General features: G+C 57.7%; 4 protein-coding genes across 4 annotated transcripts; 1 reads left to right on the top strand and 3 right to left on the bottom strand.

Annotated features, from left to right (window-relative positions):
- Positions 1–1,934: 1,934 nt before the first annotated feature.
- On the bottom strand, positions 1,935–3,607 carry EsH8_VIII_000561 (uncharacterized protein; the record flags this gene model as incomplete). Its single annotated transcript, XM_083269603.1, has 2 exons — positions 1,935–3,144; positions 3,273–3,607. 2 exons carry the CDS (start codon positions 3,605–3,607, stop codon positions 1,935–1,937), a joined length of 1,545 nt encoding a protein of 514 aa, XP_083129371.1.
- A 7,506-nt stretch (positions 3,608–11,113) lies between these two features.
- Positions 11,114–15,115, bottom strand: EsH8_VIII_000560 (tubulin folding cofactor D C terminal-domain-containing protein; the record flags this gene model as incomplete). The annotated part of the gene is made up of 3 exons (XM_083269602.1): positions 11,114–11,858; positions 11,957–14,880; positions 14,990–15,115. The coding sequence occupies 3 exons, from the start codon at positions 15,113–15,115 to the stop codon at positions 11,114–11,116; spliced, it is 3,795 nt and encodes a 1,264-aa protein (XP_083129370.1).
- A 643-nt stretch (positions 15,116–15,758) lies between these two features.
- Positions 15,759–19,042, bottom strand: EsH8_VIII_000559 (Hamartin protein-domain-containing protein; the record flags this gene model as incomplete). Its single annotated transcript, XM_083269601.1, has 4 exons — positions 15,759–15,865; positions 15,938–18,284; positions 18,342–18,882; positions 19,029–19,042. The coding sequence occupies 4 exons, from the start codon at positions 19,040–19,042 to the stop codon at positions 15,759–15,761; spliced, it is 3,009 nt and encodes a 1,002-aa protein (XP_083129369.1).
- A 921-nt stretch (positions 19,043–19,963) lies between these two features.
- EsH8_VIII_000558 (class I glutamine amidotransferase-like protein) lies at positions 19,964–20,995 on the top strand (the record flags this gene model as incomplete). The annotated part of the gene is made up of 3 exons (XM_083269600.1): positions 19,964–20,099; positions 20,203–20,704; positions 20,764–20,995. 3 exons carry the CDS (start codon positions 19,964–19,966, stop codon positions 20,993–20,995), a joined length of 870 nt encoding a protein of 289 aa, XP_083129368.1.
- Positions 20,996–21,551: the final 556 nt, after the last annotated feature.

Here is a 21,551-nt window from a genome sequence, read left to right as displayed (position 1 = left end):
CTGCAGTCTCGCAGTCTCGCAGTCGACGAAAGTGGTGGCGGCGGCGGCGGCACTTCGGGTGCGGGCTTGGTCGTTTTGACAGACCCTGGTGTTGCTTTTGGGTCAAATGAGTTACCGTCATGTTCTGAAATATTAAGAAAGGAACCCCCCCCCCTTTCCAACAAACGAAACGGCGAAAAGAGCTGTGCTCAACTGCTGCTGGGGCATCCGGGAGCCTGTTCAGAGGCTCGGAAACACACTCTCTCTCCTCGCCCTTGTTACACCCGGGGCCGCCTCCGTCATAATTTCTTCTTCCTCACCTTCCACCCCGTGCCCGGGCCCCGATGGCAGGACCCTGCCGCCCGGTCGTCGTCGTCGTCTTCTTCTCTACGAAGTACCTCGCCTGTACTATCTCATACTTTTCCGCGCTCATTTCACCCAGTTCGGCTCTGATAGGGGTGGTGGGGAGGGGACAAAAGAACTCGGGAGACGCGGATGCGAGCAACCGATCGATCAGTAAGCACACCCGACTCCCCCTTTTATGAAGAACCTTAATTCCACGTGCCCCGTTAATCGGACCCTGCGCCCCTTCCGTTCGACTGAAGCCCTCACGAAACGTGCCTGTATTCCGGACATCACCTGCGCTCCAAACGGCTCGTTCTTTTGGGGACGGGCTGCACCAAATCGATCCCCTTGGGATATGCCCGGGTTCATCACACTCACCTCCCCGCCCGCTCTCCTGGCACACGTTGTAGCAGCTAAAAAAGGAGGCAGAACACCAGATGAACGGCCCAGCACAGATCCGACATGGCCCTTCCCCTCCCACATCTCACATCCTACGCATTGACTCGAATATTGCATATCTCTCCCACCCCCTCACCCCCTTCCTCGTAATAAAAGACCCGAGTGATACCGGGAAGGCCTTACCGGCTTCCCCCCTCAACGGGAGATATGCTGATGGGAAAAGGGGTCCGCCCTCGATCCATCCTCCTTGCAAATGCAACGCCGATGGACGCGGCGCTGCAACCCTCCGAACATCCGAACGAACGCTATCTGAGCCTTTTCGGAACTCGGGTCGGAAGAAAAAGGGAAAGGGGGGGGGGGGGTGGTCAAGCAATCAGGCACGTGCGGCTGACTGTAAGTAAGTCAGGAAGCCGGAGAGCGGAGAAACCGAGAAAGCATTGGGCGAGAGAGAGAGAGAAAAAAAGGGGGGGGAAGGGTTTGACAAAGGCCAAAGGTCGTTCATCTCCTCAGGGGTTTTGCCAAGTGCAGGCAAGAGTTAGTCGTTGAAATTGGGTAGGGAACAGGTAAGTTTGACGTAAGGAGAGAGTGTCCTCGAGGTTGCAGGGACCAGGTTGCATGCGGAATTTGGAGTCAGCGCCGTAGTCGCGAATGCGAGCGTGGACGAATAAATGTATAGATGTGTTTTTTCTTTTCTTTCCATTACAGCGTAAAACACTGTGGACAATATGGCTATTGGTGATGGGACAAACTGTGCAAGTACAAACATGATGGCGATTTCGCCGGGGTATATATAACGATAAGCAGCAAAGCCAACAGCTCTCGGAATCATCGTGAAGGCAAAACCAGCCGCTCCCGGAAACGTGCTTCAGAGACCTCGTCTCTTTTCGGGCAGCTTTCCTCCGATTCCATAATCCCTTCCGTCGTAAATAATCCCTCCTTGGAAACAACAAGGACAAAAATACCACGGACGTGTCCAATCCTCCCCCGGGGCTGGAAACAAACGCCGGCTGAAGGCTCTAGACCTCTATAACTCCTCATTCAATATATAAAAATAAAAAAAAGGCCCTGATATTTCCGCTTAAGTCGTCATTATACATAAGACGTGTAGTGTCTCGTAAGTTGTCTTCATGGACATGTGGTCGTGGTGTGTTGTGATTAGGTGATGGTAACGTGGTGTACGATAAGGTTGGGGTGTCGTAGTTGTGTCGAGACTACTTTAAAAGGCCACCGGGATCGAGCAGCGTTGGTTCTCCGGGGCGGGGGTTGTACGATGGATGGTCGTCGTGTTGCGATTGCGGTATCGGCTGTAGTTCGGTGCCGGCCCTGGATTTCCGACGTGACTGCTTCGTGTTGAGAGGCCCCAAAAGACCCCCGAGGTCTTGCAGAAGGGCTGTTGACCCGCGCCGTAAACCGGTCGAGGCGGCGGGAAGCGTCGGCAAGGGCACGCCGTGCCCCCCGGATGAGATGGGATCCACGCTTGAGACGACACTGTCTCTGCGCAACGTTGGGCTTCCTCCGGCTTGATCCTCCGACAACAGGCCTCCGACGTCGAAAAAGGATACTCTTCGCGGGGTCGTGGTCGAGTTGCTTCGAGAGGAGGAGAGCTGGTCATGCGGTATAAGGGAAGAATCGCTACGCTCAGCGTTGCTCCTCTTGCGTTGGGGAAATTGCCACTGCCTCAGCTCCTCGCCAAATGGCCCGGCGAGCGGGGCCGGAGTGTAACGTAGCTGGTCACGGTTGAACTCATCTCGAGCCTCGGCGCACTCTCGCAGGTCGGAATCCACACCGAGACCGACATCTCGCACAAGATCCTCGTCGCTTCCCCAGTGCCGGTGAAGGGTCGGCCGTCGCGATTCGGAGCCCCGGTCCATCGAGTCCGCAGCGACAGAGCCGTACTTGAACTTTTGTTTCTTGATTCCTCGGTCCCGCACGAACGAGCCCAGGACTAGAGCATTTGCTGCTGTGGTCGCAAACAGGAGTTCGACGGATGCCAGCACAGATCGCAGTTGCTGCTGGCCGTGCTCCCTCATGACATGAGGGACACGGTAGATGGTGACACCGATGACGGATAAGCTGAGGGAGAATAGCAGTGTGAGCTGGACCTTCCTCTTGATGTTCATCTGGCTCCGCAAGATAATGGGGATCGGGAAAAAGACGAGGAGCAAATCTGTGATGATGTTGCAGGTCGCCATGGTGATGAGGTGAGCGAACCCTTGGCGGCACTGTCCCCCCGGGTCAGGGGTAACCTGCCAATAGTGGTGGATGGGTCGGCATTCTGCTAGGTCACTGATGATGATGGCAATGAAGGTGGCCACCAATGTACATCTGATAAAAACGAGAGTCTGTTCGTAGGAACGTGCCCAAGTGACGCCTGTGAGGCGCTTGAAGAACTCTAAAATGGTGTTCTTTAAAATCCACAATCTGCACAGACAAAGTATTAGCAAGCCATCCTACCGTCGGGCCGGTTCGAGTGACACATTCGTATGGATGTGTCGCCAACGGACCGCATACCAGACGTGGCCGGGTGAAGGGGAACAGGTGTAACGTACGTCGCTGCGTAGAAGATGCGGCTAGCAAGCACGAGGCCACTTGCGATTCGTTTCCTGTCCATCTCTTCCAAGGACAGCTCGACGCCGTCCAACTGCGCATTGTTGGTTCCGTAAAGCAGGATAAAATGCACGCATGCCATTCGGAGCCATAGGGGTATCAGTGCGAGAGCCGCGACTTTATCCTCCTGGAACAACCTCTCAGTTCGAATGAAGCGGCCGGCAACCCGCAGCAGGATGATGACGGTACAGAATGATGTTATCCACCAGCAGACCAACAGCGAGGGCTTGTCCTGCGAGAACTTGCGCAGCTCGGGCGGCTCAGTGTAGAGACCCATGATGAACTCGTGCAATCCACGCCCGTCGACCTCCGCAGAGGGCACGACGAGCGGGGAGAAAACGGTGTCGTCGAGATTCGAGAAGCGGTTCCGCGGGGGCGGTCAACTCCGGCGAGTCTTCGGTTCGAGTGATTGTCAGAATGGCGGGTGTTGGCGACTATTTCGAAGCAACGCAATTCTTCGGTTGGCGGAAGAGCAACAAAATGCCGTCAGGGCGGTTTGTTGACGTATTGTGGCGACGGGTGCGTCCGAAGCATGAACTTTGCGATTGCGAAGGGACGAACGGTGCGACATGGAGCAGGGCGGATCCGGGGGTGACTGGAGGCGATGATGGAGTCGAGCGCATGGCCGTCGAGACGACGATGGGCGAGAACGCTACCTATTCCTGTCTTTCTGGACCGACAAGAGGGTAGAAGGAAGCGCGGGCACAGGTCGAACGTGGCGGAAGGGGAACATGGAGCCTGGTCTTGATGTTGTGGAGGAGTGGGTGGAAGTAATACTTTGGCTGCGCCGAGCAGAAGACTGATAGAGGCAGGTCTTGGTGAGCATACCGCCGCTCTCCAAGTGGCCCTCCCCAGGATAAGGTGGGCAGTGGGATAGGCCGGGCTGGGTTGGACAAGTTGGGGGGCTGTCAAGGATACCTGGTGATGGTCCCTTTGCGCGCTAGGGATAATGGGGGATTTGGGCCCTTGGGATAATGGGAGAATCGGGGGGTGTGGGATAGAGTGACAAGGGGCCATGTGAGGAGGGTGTGCGGCCAGGAATTGGTGGTGTGCATCAGCAGCTTTTCTTGGCCGGCCAATCCCAATCCTGTCGGTTGGAGGAGGTCGGGTGGGTGAAATGGGCGAATTGGCGGCGGATTCGACGAGCTCAGGGGACAGTCAGCCGCTGAGTAGCGGTTCCCCCCCATACTTCCCCAAAGAAAGCAAAGGCTAACCAAGACACCGTGATCTTGTCCCCTCCAGCGCCTTAACAGATACTCCAACAGACATAGCGGTCAGCAGCCGGAGAGCTGCCAACGTTCGTTGGGTCGACGCTAATCTCTGCCCCAGGTCTAAGTCATTCGTCCTTCTGGCGGGGGATTTGGGGCTGGCTGGGGAGCTAGGGGCTAGTGTAGAAGCTACCCAGAGTCGTTCGCTTCGAACATGTTCGTCCCGCGGCAATGTCTCACTTCTGTTCGGCACCCAGGGCCAAGGTACCTTGACGTAAGGTAAGGTAAGGCAAGGTAAGGCAAGGCGATGGCCAGCTCGTGTTAGCTTTGCTGTCCGGGTGGTTTCCCTTCGAAAATGTCAGCTCCAGTTTGGGAGCGACGATAATATTTTGTGCCTGGCCGCCCGCGGCGCTGAGCACGGCGGTCGGCCGGACAGAGTCGAGACCGAGGGAAAAACGGGCCCTGGAGCTGCACTGCTGCGGTTGCTGCAGCATGCGCTAATAAGCTCGCATCGCCGCCTCCACTACTCTCACAGCATTCGTGTCTCGAGGTGTGCTGCATCGTTGGAAATACTGCCCAGACAGGACGGGATGGCTTTTTCGTCTACCAGACCAACTACCGGCAAACAGGCAGTCTGCTCAACCGCATTCGTGGCAACGGCTGTCTCCACCTGCTGCTCCAACAGCAACAGGACAACCACCGCCACCGTCACATCTAGGCGCGGCATCCGTAGTCCGCGTGCTATCTCCCCTCATGTTTTTGGCGTCGTTGTCGAGTCCCAAGGCAAGGAGAAGTGTGCATCGGTTGTTAGGCGCATTGGCAAGTCTCTCCGTTATCGTATGCTGGTGCAAACAACCAAACAGCAGCAACCAACAGGAGCTTGCCCCTGTCCACGTACTTGTCTTGTCTTGTCTCGACTGCCTAAGAAGCCGTCTCAATGTTTATTTCCCAGTCCTGTGCGCCTCTCCACTTAGATAAGGCTACGGCAGAAGAGAGGCCAGGATTTTTGCAGGATTGGTGGACCGGCCGTTGAACGGCCGTTGTGTGCACGCCCCCCTTGCCGACCATGGACGGAAAAGTTGCCAACCTCAGGGCATTGCCTCGTCGAATCAGCAGCGGCCCCATCTCTTTGCCTCTCCAATCTTTTCTGTATCGCACTACACTAAACCTGGGAGCTGCTCCATCCGCAGGCGCGGAGGCAATGCGGAGGCGATTTGGCCCTTGCCCTCTTTCTTTACCGGGGGAGCGCACTCGCCAGGGATTTGCCAATTGGCGTCAGGCAAGGTCTACAAGGAAGGGCTGTTCGTCGGCTGCCTGCCCTGCTGACTGAAGATTGGTGGCATGGTCCGACGCATTGGTTAACTTTGCAAGGTAGGGTAAGGGCAGACAGGATTTTGGCACATCGCTGCGTGGCAGGCGGGCGTATCCATGTCGCTGCTTTGATGCAGTTGACGGCCGCCATGGCCTGATGGTGCTGCACGGCTGAAGGTTGGGAATCCAAGGAGGAGGGAGAGACAGAGATAACCGCGGTTTGCTTTATTGGCTTCTGTCCAACGGCCGAGGCTGGGCTTATGGGCCAATATCGTTCGTGTGTCGTCGTGAGGGAGTCCAGGGCACCGTCTCGACTGCCATGCCGGCCAGGGTACTACTAGAAGACTGGAAGAGGCAAAAGGGATGCCCCGCTGATTGCCGCTGACAGGCGGGAGCTCATCGCCAGCAGCTGGTGGCACTATGTAGCAGTGTATGCTGGATCACGAGAGGAATGAGGCGGCAGTGGGCTGGCCCAGTCGGCTTGAGCATGTGTGATTAAGTTCCGTGGCGCAACAGGAAGTTGAGTCGCGTCTCTCGGCCGGCATCCCAAAATGGACAGATGCATCAACTCGTGTGTCCCCGTATTTTTTCCCACCCTCTGTCGGTGCTTTGGGATGGGTCGTATCTCCCGCCCCAGTGTGCACTAGCGCTGGGCGGGTGGGAGGTTGCGGTTTGAGTCAAAAGTGAGGACCACGTAGACGGGAGGCGCAATAACCGGCTTGTTCGCAAACCGCCAGCGGCGCCGAGAAGACGAAGAGGCCGGGGAAGAGGCAGGCGAGATGAAGACTAGACAAGACGCAATCACGGCCAAGCGGCGAGGGCTGACGATTTGCCAAGTTGCCCAGGTGGACGGCGGGCCAGGAAAAGGAAGCCATGGCCGTTGCCGTCAGGCGAGGTGGCTCAACAGTCGAATAGAAGCGTGCCGTGTGTGGTGTTGGGTGCCTTTTGTTCACGCTGCATGTCCTGGGATGTCGCCCGTGTTTGAGGTGACGCGGAGGACTCTGTACGGCACGAGGTGGTGGTGACATGGAAGAGACATTGGCTGTGGCCGGGCACGTCGAGTAAGACAAGACAAGATGCATCATCAAAGATTGCTCCTCCGACTCGATTGAACGCTGCAGCTCCCGAGACAGAGACGGGTTAAAGAGGCACAGGCTTGTGGTTGTGCTTCTGGGGCGGCTCAGCCATTCCTATGGGTTGGTGTTAGTCTCCGAAGAATCTGGCGGTATTAGTTTGGCAGTTCAGCTGAAAAAGAACGAGTTCGAGAAATGGCGGGCCAGCTATACAGCGTGACAGGGTACAAGGCAGCACACTAGAATTAGGAAGAGGGCAAGGTGGCTGTGGAGGGAGAGGATTTGGAAATGCTGCACGGACGGGATAGAGGTATAGAGGTGAGAGGGGCCAAGGCGTGGGGGGCTGATAGGGGGGGTGTGAGTGGAGAAGGGACTATGGAAGAAGAGGGCAAGGCACGATGCCTCGACAGACGGAGATGGACATGGAAGGAAGGCAGACAGACAGAGAGTGAGTGGGCCCAAGATTAATCCATCTCTCTCTCACGTCTTTCTCTCTCTGTCTCTCTCACACACACAATTGGCACTCACCCTATCCGTATTATGGGCTGGTTTCCGGTGGCCGCCAGACAACTCCCATAACACATGGTGGTGCTCGATATCCTTCCTCGCTCTGCAGCCCATGCCCGCCTTCCCAACCAAATGACCCTTTTCCACTTTAGGCCAAAGAAACGGATAGATAGGGTGTTCCTGTGAGACACTCCGGTCCCGTCTCGTCGGGTGCGATACGGACACCTCGTTCAGTGTGGTCCAGGCCCAGGCCCAGGCCCAAGCATTTGCGAGTTACCTCGTTGATTACCTACTTAGCCCAAGGCCGGATACACTCATGGAGCGCCACCGCAGCTGCAAACGCACTTCCTTGCAACTGGTGAATGCAACTGGAGTCTACGGATACGCAAGGAAGGCAAGGCCCATGATTGTTACTCTCTGCCTGCTGCCCCGTTGCTCTGCCGTGCCGTGCCTTGCCCTGTCTTGCCTTGTTTGCCCTGCCCTGACCTGACCCGACCCGGCCTGCCCTCCTTGCCCTGTCCTGCTCCCCTGCATGCGGTCGGCCACCTTGCCCTATCCACCCACCCAGCATCCAGCAGTGAACAACACCCGGGCGGGAACGGCCATCTCGTCATCCGTTGGTCCAGGTCCAATCCAACCAGAGCAAACAGTGGCCCGTGGCCGACGGCTGCTGGACACGGCTGGCGCACAAGCACGCGATTCGAGGATCGGGAAAGCATGGACCACCGCTTAGGTTGCGTTTCCTGCCTCCCACTGGTCAGACCAGTCCGGTTTCCTGTCACTGGGAACACTGGATGGAGTCTCTTTTCCATCGGTACCCGTAGCTGGCCCACGTCGGCGGCGACAATCGAGATGGGATCATGGAGATGAAGTGGGTGGCCGATGGTTTTTTTTTCCTGTGGTCTTGGGCCATTACCAGCAATCAACCACCGTGGCCCGGGTGCATCCCTTGCAATGATGATGTATCCGGGAGACCGATTTTCTTCTTCCCCTCCTGCTCCTCCTCCTCCTTCTCGTCTTGGTCTACGTCTGCGCCTGCATCAGCGTCTGCGTCCGCGCATCCGAATTCTGGGCTTACCTAAGACGCACAAGACAGCTCTAAGCTAGGTATTCGTACCCGCCACAACACCATGGTCTGAGACCAAACAAGATCAAATCGCACGCATCGTCCATTATCGAAAAAAGTCCTCGGCCAATCTCGAAGCCGTCAGCCGTGTACTTCAGGTGCTGGCCCATACCCAGCTCGGCCGCGGATGCACCTCCCGGGCCCTGTGCCGCCCCTCATCCCCACGCCACTTTCCCTCCCCCTCCCCAGCAGTTCCCAATCAAGACCTTACCTACCAGCTTACTTCGTACACCACATAACATCAGGCTATCACTCATTTCGGTGGCACTGCCATTTCGTCGCAGCATGTTGGCCGCCTCTCCTGACCAAAGCACAACGTGGCCACGCCCGACTCACCCAATAACAAATACAGACACTCGGGGGGTTCCAAGAGATGTCGGATGACAGAACGATGGAATGACGCTGCCGTGTCTGTGTCTGCCTTACCTCACCGCTGCTCACGCGACACCGCCGCTCCAAGTCTCGGACTGAGCCAATGCCCATGCCAGTCATTGGGTGCCGGGAAAGCGTCTCCACCCCAACCAGCAGCACGATACCGATCGCTACCAAACCACACCCTTCCGACCAGGGTGAGTCCTGATTCCTGATTCCTGATTCCTGACCCAGGTGTACCTCCCCAGCGGGCGGCCGCCATCTCTCTCGCAGTTTCTCTCCCGTTTGGCACATTGTCATCAACCGGCCGCAATCAAGCCTCCGAACTCAGGGGCGCTGGCGCCGGCGCTGCTGCGGGTCGAAAGTCGCCGCCTGGAAACCCCTCGGCTCCGCGAGCTGTTGAAGAGTTTCACTGCATAATTACCTTATCTGCCTGCGTGCCCCAACTCAGTAGGGTCTCCTAACCACGCCGTTTGGGCTGGAGACGCCACGCCAGCCACTCGTCCAATCCCAGCCTTCCGCCCTCCAACCCCAAAGCGACTTATCAACCGCCAAGTCGATGCCCGCACCCCCTCCGTCTCTCAGCTCTTCGTCTCCGAATTCACTGCCCTGAGCTTTGCTCCTTCAGGCTTCGCTCAACCAAACTGCCACCTGACATCCCATCAATTCGGGGCATTGTCTCGTCTCAGGCTGCTGGGCCTCTGCTTCATCCCACCACGCCATGCCCGCATCGAGTTAACTCGTCAGCGCCCGCTATCTCGTTGCGTCTTCTAGAGGCTGAAATTACTTTACAGGGTGCTTTGTGTCAAGCCCACGTGGAAGGCAGACCAAAACTAGCCAGTGGGTCAACATGGGCGAGAGAGTGGTAACGAGCTGGACTATTCCACAAAGCTGAAAGGAGCATCTCGGAATGCGGGCGGTTGAATCCCATGGTTGTTGGCACAGTAATTGCGCCTCGGCCAGATATCGTCTTCGTGCGAAAGGACGCCATCCTTCACGAAACGAACCCTGCTGCGACGTGCGCACAACTGTGCGTTGGATGCGCGGCGCAATCTACCTCGATCCCCCTGGATCCCACGGGCGGACACCTCTGTGGAATGTCACTTCACGTGAAAGACATGGGAAGCGTCTGGTTTGTCCATCAACGGCCGCCTCCACACCGTCTGGCTAAATCGAATCACTGGCATGCATGGCTACAACAACCTGGCCGCTAGCACTCTTAACCCCTGCCTTACGGCCTTATTGGATATCTGTATCATCCGATCAACAAACGTCAAAGGGCCCGTGGGCAAGCTGTCTGGAGGTTGTGCAACGAAGAGACACGATGAAGACAATTCGCCATGAAACACCAATGCCGGGTCCAATTCTTTTTATGGGCTTGGCTGGCTGGCAAATCCGTGGGCACAGAATAAACTTTAACCTGTAGCCTCCGCGTCACCAAATGGGCTGAAAATAATCTCGCGCGATAGGACAGTCCTGCTTGTCTATCACATCTAATGCTCTGCCGTCGTAGCATTGCCAATATTTTTCCAAGGTGAAGGCTCGGCCAGATGACCACAAGCTCAAGTGCCGCCCAGCCACCTATAATCTGTTCACTGGCCCCTGCAGAAGTCGACGGGTTGACTGATATGATCACTACGAACCTTGCTTGTTGCCACCTGCGGACTGCCCACACAACACAATCAAAGGTCGCAGAAGCTGCTTGGCGAACTCAAGCACGTCTCCCTCCTCGACCGGAGCTCCGTGTTGAGTTCGAGCTGCTCGACGTGTTGGTTCATTGCCAGCCCAGCCCTATGGCAATCTCATCCCCTGCGGTATCTACGCATCGGCATGGGAGTCGGCCCTAGAAGTGAGTTCATCTGCAACCTTTCCCTCGCCACCTTCCTTGTCGGGAAACACACCATACGCAGCGATAGTTTCTGAAATGACTGGCCTTGCCGTGGCGTTTTTGAAGAGCCATTGAACGTGATTGAGCAGCTGCTACTTTGAGTTCTGTCCCAACTTGTTCACTCGTGCGTTTCCCGGTCCAAGTGACTTTCCAGGGATGATCCGAACTTTGACGCTGCTGGAATTCCATGGCAGCTGTCGCAAGTATCGTAGCATGCGGAGGGAAGCTCCTCGAACCAGCACCAACGACTATTGGATCTTCGTTCTGTCCAAAATATCTCCGCTGTACTCCGCCTGTACTATGTTGCCCGACTCAAACCAAGCTGAGCTACGATGCGATTGATGGAGCCTTTCTCGGCCTTGCTCCAGTCGACACTCTTCAAAGAATCCGCGCTGCCATCCTCGCCAAACAGCTTCCACAGCTCGTCGACCACCAAGCTCCTCACCCTTGGCCAGGGGTGAAACATTAGCGCGCCGAGCCTCTTCTTTGCTTCCAGTATGCCATCCTGCCTTCTGCCCCGGAGCTCTGCTGGCAGCGAGGCCAGGCCAGCCTCCTCCTGGTCGAATCCAGCAACGCAGCCGTACACCTTGATGCAGGCCTCCAGCTTCCTGATGTTGCCCGTCTTGTACCCTGCCTTCTGTGCCTGCAGGCACAAATGCCGCAGGTCAACCTCCTGACATTTCTGGAAAAGCCCGACGTGGCAAAGGAACGCCACGATTTCGAGCGTCGGCACCACCACGCGGTCCTGCCCCTGTCTGTTCTTGACGTTGCCGACCAGCGCGACGCACACCACGGCCAGGTTCCGCGGCGACCCGGCACAGAAATCGGCGAGTGCTGCGCGGGAGGCAATGACCAGGTCCTCGTTGCCCGTGTCGGCCGACGTGACATAACCCGCCAGCAGCTCTGCCATCCAGGCTCCCTCGTCGACCCTGGCCGCGTCCGAGATCAGGGGATGCAGGCTTTGGCCCGAGGAGTAAAGGTTGAGCAGGTTGTGGAAGTACTCCCTCGACGAGAACGTAAGCTTTGTAAAACTCGATGCGAAACTGTGGTGCTGTTAGCCGACTTCGTCTTTGTCCCCCTCCCTCCCACCTCCCACCTCCCACCACTGAGTCGTGGACCCTGCCGTGGATAAACTTCTCACCTCGGTTCTAAAGTCAAAGCAAGGACCGCATGCGCCTCAGTGCGGACGCGGTCCAGCTTCTCTGCGGCCAAACGCAGGATGCGAAGGAACAGCTTCGAGATTGCCGTCGGCAACCAGCCGATCCCACCCGTGGCTGCTGCACGGCCGGCAGGGCCATCCGCCACAAAGGCGACCTTCCACAAGGACTTGGCTGCCCTGAGAGCCTCGAGCCTGACATGGGATCCCACATCTCCCCTCGCATTAGTCGTGTAGTCGTTCAAGCCCTCCGCTAGTAAGTCCAGGAGCACCAGGGCCCGCTCCCGGAGCACACCGCTCTGCGACAGGCTCTGCAGGATGGCCACGCGCGTGTCAATGTCGTTGTCGGCGGCCCACCTGAAGAGGATCGTGTCGCAGACCACACCTTGGCCCGCGGATTCCGGGTCGCCAAGGGTGGTGGTTACGGGATAGGCCATGGTCAGGGCGAAGAGCACGCCCGTGTCGTTGGCCGCGCGCGACGTCGGGCGCTGCCTTACGGTTCTCGACCAGTCCTCGATGATGCGCCTGCGCTCCGGTGCACGTGAGAATACGAGGAGCACGAGGGCTGCCTCGGAGGATGCCGTGACGGCCTCTTTTTCCGGGCGGGCGAGGCCCGCGGTGACCACGGGGCTGAAGGTCGCTACAAGCCTACCTACATCGTCGGGGATCTGGTCGAGTGCGTCGACCGCCGTTATAAGCTTGAGCAGCCCCTCGGTGTTTTCTGTTGACGCAACCTTGTAACCCGGCTGTGATTCCAAGCCGTCGTGGCTAGGCAGCATCGCTGCTTGTAAAACAGGCAGCGATGAAGTGATGAGACGGCTCGATGCCTCGGCGACCAGCTCCGGTCGGCGGTACGTCGTCGTCGCAAATTCCTTGAAGATTGTTTCCAGCTCGCGTGTGATGCGGCGTGTGATCTCGGCGACGCTGCCGGCAGGCGCGCCGGCGAGCAGCTCGGGGAACCGGTCCAGCACGGCCGCGAGGCAGAGCAGGAGCCCGTGCCGCTCGTCGACCTGGCGGGTCTGGAGCGTGCGCAGGCGCGCGAGCACCCTGTCGATGGAGGCCGTGAACTGCTGCACGCTGCCGGGCGCGCTCTGCCGGGAGAGCTCCAGCGTGAGCGTGCCAAAGGACGTGCCGGCGACGCGGCGGGCGCTCGCGTCGGCGTCGCCTATGCCACGCCAGCCCAGCAGCCCGTCCAGCAGCGCGGCGCCGTACTGGGGCGAGAGCTTGGTGGCGTTCAGGGCCACCTCGTGGATGGCGCGGGACCGCAGCGCGACGGTGTGGTAGTCGACCGTCTGCACGACCCAGATGCCCTTCTCCACCGTGTCCGGGTGCCGGCCGATGAGCTCCTGCAGGGCGGCGGAGGCGCCGCGGCGGATGTTGCCGGCCGAGTCCAGGGCGGCCGTGACGGCGAGCTCGGTGGCGAGGACCTGGAGGATGGAGGCGTCCGGGTCGTGGGGCCGGGCGGCGACGACGGCGGCGGTGGGGACCTTGAGCAGCTCCGCGGTCGTGTAGCGCCGGGCGAGGGCCCAGATGCCGAAGCAGGCGGCGTCGCGGACGTTCGTGCCGATGGAGCCGCCCGAGGTGCTGCGCTTCTCGAAGGAGAGGCCGAGGAGGAGGCCGTGGACGATGTCGGGGAGCTGGGAGGCCGGCGGGGAGCGGCGGTAGAGGAGGTGGGAGAGGGTGAGCATGAGGCCGTGCCATTCCAGGGGGTCGACGGCGGCGAGGTCGCGGGTCGCCGTGGCGGTGGTGCCCGGGTCGCGGGTCCAGAGGACGTTGCGGTTCAGGGAGTCGAGGACGGCGTCGACGACCTGGGAGGCCATGTCCGGGTCGAGCTTCAGGGTGACGATGCTCAGGGCCTTGGAGGCGGCGAGGCGGACGGGGGTGTCGTTGTCGGCGAGGCACTCGAGGAGGTAGCCGATGGAGGTCTCGATGAGCTCGGTGCTGTCCGGGTCCGGCGGGGATTTGCGGAGGAGGAGCACGGTGACGGAGCGGATCACTTTGATGAGCATCTTGCGGGCGACCGCGACGGAGCGGATCGCGGCCGAGACGGGGGTCTCGGCCCCGGCCTCGGAGGACGCGACGGAGTGCGCCGCGCGGAAGATGGGCGAGAGGTAGGCGTCCATGTCGGAGGTGTTGATGGAGGAGCGGAGGACGCCGGCAAGGAAGGAGAGGATGCCGATGTAGAAGTAGGGCGGCTGCGGCAGGGCGTCCGGGCTGGGGGCCAGGGACGTGAGGGCCCAGCGGACGAGGGCCGTGAGGACGCCCAGGGACTGCATGTCGCGGCGCATGGCGATGCGGACGAGCAGCGCGCGGGCGCCGTCGCGCTCCTTTCCTGGGGAGGCGAGGTACTTTATGGCCAGGGGGAGGATGCGGGCGGTGATGCCGGGCAGGTTCTCGGGCCATTCAAAGTTTGGGATTTCGGGAAGGGTGACGTCGAGGTCGGCGGAGGCGGACGAGATGGAGGAGAGGTCGAAGGGGGCGAGGAGGAGGTGGGAGAGCCAGATGAGGACGAGGTAGCGCTCTTCCCACGACCATTGTGCCGGAGCCGCTGCGGCTGGCACCGCGGACTGGGGGGAAAGGGGTTGGGGGGAAGGGCGGCCAGTGGATGAGGAGCGCTCCGCGGACTCGAGGGCCGAGAGGAGAGGTTCGATGTGGCGGGACTCGACGTTGAGGAACCGAACTACGACCTTTTCGCCGCGGATCTTGGTGAAGGTGTAGAGGATTTTGGCGATGGCGAGGTTCAGGGGCTCGAGGAGCTGGGAGCGGGTTGATGACGACGATGGGGACGACAGCTGCCGGTTGCGCGTACGGGAGTTGAGATGGGCGAGGTAAGTTGATGCGAGGAGGGGGAGCCAGGTTGGGAGATGGGGGTCGAGGAGCTGAGGGAGTTCTTGGAAGGGGTCGAGGAGCTGTTTGAATAGTTAGCATCGTGAAAGTGGTTGACAGGGGCTGGGGGAGGGAGAGAGGGTGTGCGGTTATTACACTTGAGGTCAGACGTGAGGTCTCCGAGGTGCGTACGCGGGCGCGGAGCGTCTTGCCGTCGGGTTTCCGTAGGAAGAGGGGCAGAGAGCGGGAGAGGTCCGCGATGAGGTCTGACGAGACCTTTTGCAGCTTGATGTCGCTGTCATCTTCGTGGGCGTCCATCTCTGCGCAGTTGGTTGCTAAAACTTTGGTTGGTGGGGGTGTTATTCCATGTGTCCTAGGGTGAGTGAGTGAGTGGGTGAATGAGAGCTTGGGACAAGTCGGTGAGAGCTGGATTTGAGCCTGCTTACCTTAAACAGTAGCCACCAGGTGTGTTCTCGCGGAATAATCGGTTGGCTTAAGCTGAAAGGTGTGCCATCAGTTCCGAAAAGGGTTTCTGGGAAGCTGTGAGGTGCTGTATTGAGGACGGCGCTTTGTCAGGACGAGTGAGTTGCGAAGTAGAAGATGTGGGTATGTTCAGGCATTCATGTTCACACAGTGCCGGATGACGGTCCCACTTAGATGGCACTGTACCATACGCCATCCGGGATGAAGGCAACCTTCCTTACACTATTCTTCTACCTTCACATTATGTCTTGGAAGCTAGAAACTAGTATCACTGGTGGTGGCATTTGAATACGGGATTTCAACATTGAATCGCTCCATCGCGAATCTCCTACAACAGTTGCCAATCCTACTCGTTCGTACAAAGCATCGCAATCATGCCCTGACTCTTTAAGAGATGTCAGGAGACATTGGGTATCTTCCTTAATGAAGTGCATCGCCGTGTACGCGGGATCACGGTTCAAACCAAACTTGATTTTGTTCACATGTACCCGCGGATGCCCCGTATCACCCCTGACTTCTTCTCCTTCTTGTCGCCATCGTCCTTCTTCTTCCCCTTCTCATCCTTGCGTCGATTTTGGACCCCACCTGAAACCGGTTTCCATTAGTTGATCCTCCAGAACCCATCTTTGAACCGAAGCCGGGCCGTTCCAGACTCACCTCTGCCGAAATATTTCGGGTCCATCGTGCTGAAGCTGCTGGCGTCATCCGCCTCTACCGGACTGGACGGCACCTGGGAAAGGTGCAACGAGCTCGACGGGACCGGGGTCGACGGCTTGGACATGATGGGCGGCGTCATGTTGAACGACGTCGGGTCCAGGAAGTCATGGTCAGACAAGACTCTATGAAGCCCCGAGCGGCTGCCTCTGGTCGTGACGGGGCTGGTCGAGTGCGTCGACCCTTCTCCATCGCCGTCCATGCGGAAGACAAAATCGCCTCGTCCCTGCGAGTGGGACGACCCAACCGAAAACCTGTTTTCCTCGACCTGTGACTGCAGTACAGTGTACTTCCTCATCAGGGTTGTGTATTGCTTCTGCAGTTCAGCCTGCTTCGCCCGACTCGCTGCCAGGGCGCTCTCAACCGCAGCCTTAGTTTCGGCGGTTCGCCTGCTGTGAATGCCCTCGTGTGCCTCCAAGAGCTTCGCATTCAGTACTCCAATCTGCGTCTGGAACAGCTTCTTGGTCTTTTGAAGCTCCTCCTCGCGCGCTTTGGATTTCAGATCCAGCATCTCAGCTCGCGTTTCCGCCTCTGCTGCAGACGCAATCGCCGCCTGTCTTTCCGCTTCCTTGGCTTGGAGATTCCTCTCCGAGGTAGTCAGTCGTTCCACCTCGGCCTTCAATCGGTCGTTTTCGGCGGCGTTGATATTGATGGACTGCATGTTCTGCTTCGAGTTGAGTTCCTTGACCTCCGCGTCGCAGACCAGCTTCTTCAACTTTTCGCACTCCTCTCTCGCACTCTGCAACTCTTGTTGCAAGGACTGGATTTCCGTCTTTGTCTTCCTTGACTCCTCACGCAGGGTTCTCAGTTTTGCGGACAAGTCGGACTCCCATTTCTTTGCCAGTGTCCGACTCTTCTCCGACTCCTTCCGGATTTGCAACTCGGCCTTCTTCGAATCTTCCAAACGTTTCCTCAGTGTCCGGTTGGTCAAAATGAGATTCTGGGTCTCGGCCTCACTTGCAGCTTCGCGGACCTGTCGCCGTCGTAGCTCTCCGATATGTGCCATGTGTTGCTGCTTAAGATACCTCTCGAAATTCAGGTCATTATGCAGAAGAAGAATTTGTCGCTGTAAATGCGCAATTTGTGACTGGCCATCGGTGGCAGAGGGCGGCGCAGACATAGTCGGTAATGGCGGCGGCATCTGGTTAATTGACTTCTCTGCCGCGGAGTCCTGATGGCTCAACGACAAGGAAGGAACACTGTCATTCGCCAACGATTGATGCAACCCCGACTTAATGACCTTGTTCGAGTGGATCATATCCTGCAAATGCGTGTGTGAGGATGACGAAATAAGCTGCGGGGGCAAGGTCGGACTATCGCCAGCCACATCTACTTTTGGAGTTTCTAGCGAGTCCCTGTGTGAGGGATCGCTAGAAAGTGGGCTTTGACGCTGTGTCATCGAGGGAACGCGGCTGCTCGACCTTGACTCTTGTTCCGGATTTTGTGTACTTCTCCAGCTCTCGGCGCTGGGTTCCAACCCAGAGCTGCTGAGTAGGGCAGGGCCGAGACCGTCGCGATCCGACTCTTCACTGAGTAGAGAAATATCTCCTTGGGCAGCCTGGACAACTCCTGGGTCAATAACAGCAAAGGTGTCGGTGGAGAAGCGCAGAGCCATGCACTCTGCCACAACTTCCGCTGGCTCACTGGTCATCCAGCGCCCAAAATCGGTCTTTTCAGACTCAATCGTCAGGGTATAAAAGTTTGGATGCAAAAGATGGCTTTGCCGAAAGCGCTCGGACTTGTAGCGTATTTCAGTCGGCTGGACTTCAACTTCGTCTGGGTTGGCCGCATTAGCATGCCGGAGATAGCGTTGCGGCTTCCTAATGTAATCCATGAAGTTGATCGGATAGAGGCCGTAGAGAATAGTGAAATAGTTGGCGAGGTGAGGTATGTCAATGTCGTCGGTCTCGGGGGAGTAAGTGCATGCCTCCCACCCCGATGGCGATGCAATGCTCTTCTGCTCACTTTCGTCCGATGCAGCTTCGATGATTCCGGTCCGTTCGCTGTCCCAGAATAGCAATCGCGCATAGATGTTGAACATATTCGGGAGATGTGGCACCAAGGAACTTGGCATATGTGGCAATATCATGATCAAAGCGGTGATGGCCACGGAGATGACGGTGGTCGAGGTGTCCTGTTGCAGGCATCTCAGCAAGTTGCCGAACAGCGGTGTCTGCAATATCAGATGCAAGTGTGGCGGTTGGCTCTGGACAAACTCGCAAAGGAGCTTGGCGGCTCTTGCTCGTAATTCACCCCGCACGAAGGATTTGTTCAGTGTGAAGAGAAACTCCTGGCATATATATCAGCCTATGACCCGAAACCGCAGCATTTTCATGGTTTAACAAACCCTGGGTCGTCTCTTGCCATATGTTATCAAAGCCTGGCGTATGGCGCGCTCGCTAGATTGCGCGGTCAAGTCGCTTTCGGATTGCACTTTGTAGTACTTTTGGAACCATGTTGCCAATAGTCGCTTGGCGAAGGGGTTTACGGCGGGCTCAGAGGTCGAGTCGTCGTTATCGGGGTTGCCTAACATCAGAACCTCCAATGTGGCGTTGTGGCACTCTTCCATCAAACCCTTCTCCTGAATAAAATGCTCCAGGGCCGTGTCGTTCAGTATGTCCCACCATTTGAATAAATGAGCCGGCGCACGGATCGCGGGCACCAAGAGGCGGAAGGCGTGAACGAAGGCTGCATACTTGGCCGGCGTGCCCTTGACCTGCTTTTCCCAGATGCCAAGGAGGTCATCTTGCAGTCTATCAGCGCTCGACTCGTCGTACTTCTCGTGCTTGTTCAGGTAGGCGTCGATGACCTCGGTAACATCGTCGGGAAGAGGGAGGGAAGGCGAGGAAAAGAAAGACGTCAGGGCTTTGGACAAGTCCTTGAGTGACCTGAACAGCGTGTTAGTTGGCCGTGTGCGGCATCGCAGAGTTGCGGGAACTGGAATGCTGCTAGAACGAATATCGCGCACCGCATGACACGGCGGAGCTGCAAGGCTGTGGCGGACGAAACGAGAAGAGGAAATCTGGCCACTTACGCCGACGACGCCATGTTGTTAGCTGTGACTCTTCATCGAGCCTTGCGATGTTCTGGTCCGTCAAAAAAGCAAGGCAAGACCGTATGTGGGCGCGGGTAGAGAGGCCGATATCATGCAACTGTCAGGCAACGGAATCTGCTGATGCAAGGTACAAGCTCTGCCGGGGACCCTCTCTCATACTATGTGCAAGGCCGGGAATGGGAAAGATTGGACCACTGGATGCGACAGGAAACTTGGGTGGTCTCGCTTAGTGTTGCTGCGGGTCCCACGGTGTCAGATGGGCGAGGATGAGAAGCGCTGGTGGAGCTACTTGGATCTCGGTGGTCCGGTCGCCCTGCAGCCATGTACCGGGACCCACCAGTGACCTCACGGGGGCCCTAACCCCGCAATCCGCGAGAGAGCGCCATGCACCGTGGGCAAGCGTGGGCCACCGATGCACCCGACCCCAGAAAACGTACGGGAGACTGTGGGGCCATTGGGCCACTTGAAGCTGTTGTGGGTAGTGGTCTTGTCCAGAAACGCACCTGATCAGTCACTGATAGACAGTGACCTGAGCTGAGGGGTTGGAACCAATGTCCAAGGCCGTCGCCTGGCATGCTGCGAGGTACCTGAACGACCAAGGCGAGGAGAGGAGCAAACGAGGCAGAGAGCTCGGGCGGTGGTGCAACCCCTCCTTTGTCCAGATGGCTCGACCCTTATTACTTCCTTCCCCTCCCTCTTTTCATCCGAGTAGCTCCAAGCTGTCTCCTTCTTCTTCTCCTCCTTCTCATCTGCCATCTCCAAGCAAGCAATCCAACCAACTCGCCATCAACCCCAAGCAACGACCTTCCCAGAGAACTCTTCACGGTTCCAATTGCTCCCATCAGCCCACCAGCAAACTCAAGCTGTATCACTTCTTCTTTCCCCCTTAAATCACATCAGAAACAGTCGGCAAGATGGCAAACAAGAGCTCTGCAGTGGCGGACGAACCCATTGAGGTTCTGTTCGCCCTGCAGCCCAACTTTGATCTCCTGGACATGGCAGGCCCAATGGAGGCTTTGACCACTGCCCTCCACGATCAGAAGGACAAGAGTCAGTACCCATGTCTTCCGGGAAGCTTTCCTCCGCTGCTTCCCCGCTCCGTTCCCCACGATGCCGTACCGCAGCCACGCTGACCCGTGCCCCATCCCCGCAGCCTCCAAGGCCTTCGAGTGTACCATTGCGGCCGCAGAGCCCAAGGTCGTCTCCGACTCCGGTGTCACCATTGGCACCCAGATCTCTTTCAAGGAGGCTTATGAACGCCTCAGTGACTTTGACGTCCTCGTCATTGTTGGCGGCGACAGCGATACCGTCCTCAAGGCGAAGGCCGAGCCTCTTGCCCTCATCGAGGCCTTCTCCGAGCTGCAGCAGAAGGACCCCGCCCACGAGCGGACGCTTCTCTCTGTTTGCACTGGCGCTCTCTTCCTTGCCAAGCAGGGTATCCTCGCCGGCCTCTCCGCCACTACCCACTCGGACTACTTGACCAAGTTCGAGATCCTCTGCAGCGAGGCCGCCACCCGCAACCTCACTGAGCGAACCGACGTCATCGACGATGCCCGATACGTCGTCAACAACCTTCGCTTCGACCTCGGCGACGAGGACGAGAACCCGTATGTTCGCAGCAAAGCCGACACCGGCCGTCGACCCTCCAATGCCAGGTATGTTGTCAGCCTCCCATCCCATCATCGTTACAGACGAAGCTAATGCAGGCAAACAGAAAGGGCAGCATGTCCTTCAAGAGCTCAGGCCGTCGCGAGTCCATTACTCGCCGCGCCGCGATGCGCCTCGGTGGTCTCCGTGTCATTACGGCGTCTGGAAACAGCGCTGGTGTGGATGCGGCTCTGTATCTCATCAGCGCTCTCGTCGACGACGCGTCGGCCGAGGAGACGGCTCGCGTTATGAACTGGACCTGGAACAAGGGCGTTGTTGTTGACGGCCTCGATGTCTAGACAAGGGCATCGATAGCCATGACGGATGGATGGTAAAAGTTCATCATGAATCATGAAGATCTGTAAGAAGGACGGAAAAGCCTTCCAGATGTGTACGGGATATTGAAATCTCCATGTTGCTAGCAAGGCTGTGTTTATTAGTGCAATTCACTCTACTTTAAGACCCTTACTGCGCCCCGCGATGCGGATTGATCCACTGTCCCCAGTGACTATCGTCCCCTTGTCGAGCCCACTTTGTGTGCGTCTCACTCAACCCAGTGTTGCACGCGGAACTCCTTTTTCTCAATCTCTTCCAACTTTTTCTTAGAAAGGCAAAATAGGCCAAAGTTTGCGCACCCAGTTCCCCTCATAAACCGGTGGGGTTTAACTCAAGTTTGTGCGTGGGCTTACATAACCAAGCACGTTTTGTTACTGAAATCCGGGGTTCAACTTTGACTCAAGGCCCTTTGATCAGCACTCTCGATGCCTCGTTGGTCTAGCCACACCTTCCAGGCTAAATATCGGGTAAGTGAAAGTATCGCTCTCACACTTCCCAAGCGTGCAACCGTAGGCATGA

This window comes from Colletotrichum jinshuiense, chromosome 8, assembly GCF_051148585.1.
Source record: "Colletotrichum jinshuiense chromosome 8, complete sequence".
NCBI lineage: Eukaryota > Fungi > Ascomycota > Sordariomycetes > Glomerellales > Glomerellaceae > Colletotrichum > Colletotrichum jinshuiense.
Note: the sequence above shows the minus strand (reverse complement) of the source record. Positions and strands in the feature narration are given on the sequence as shown.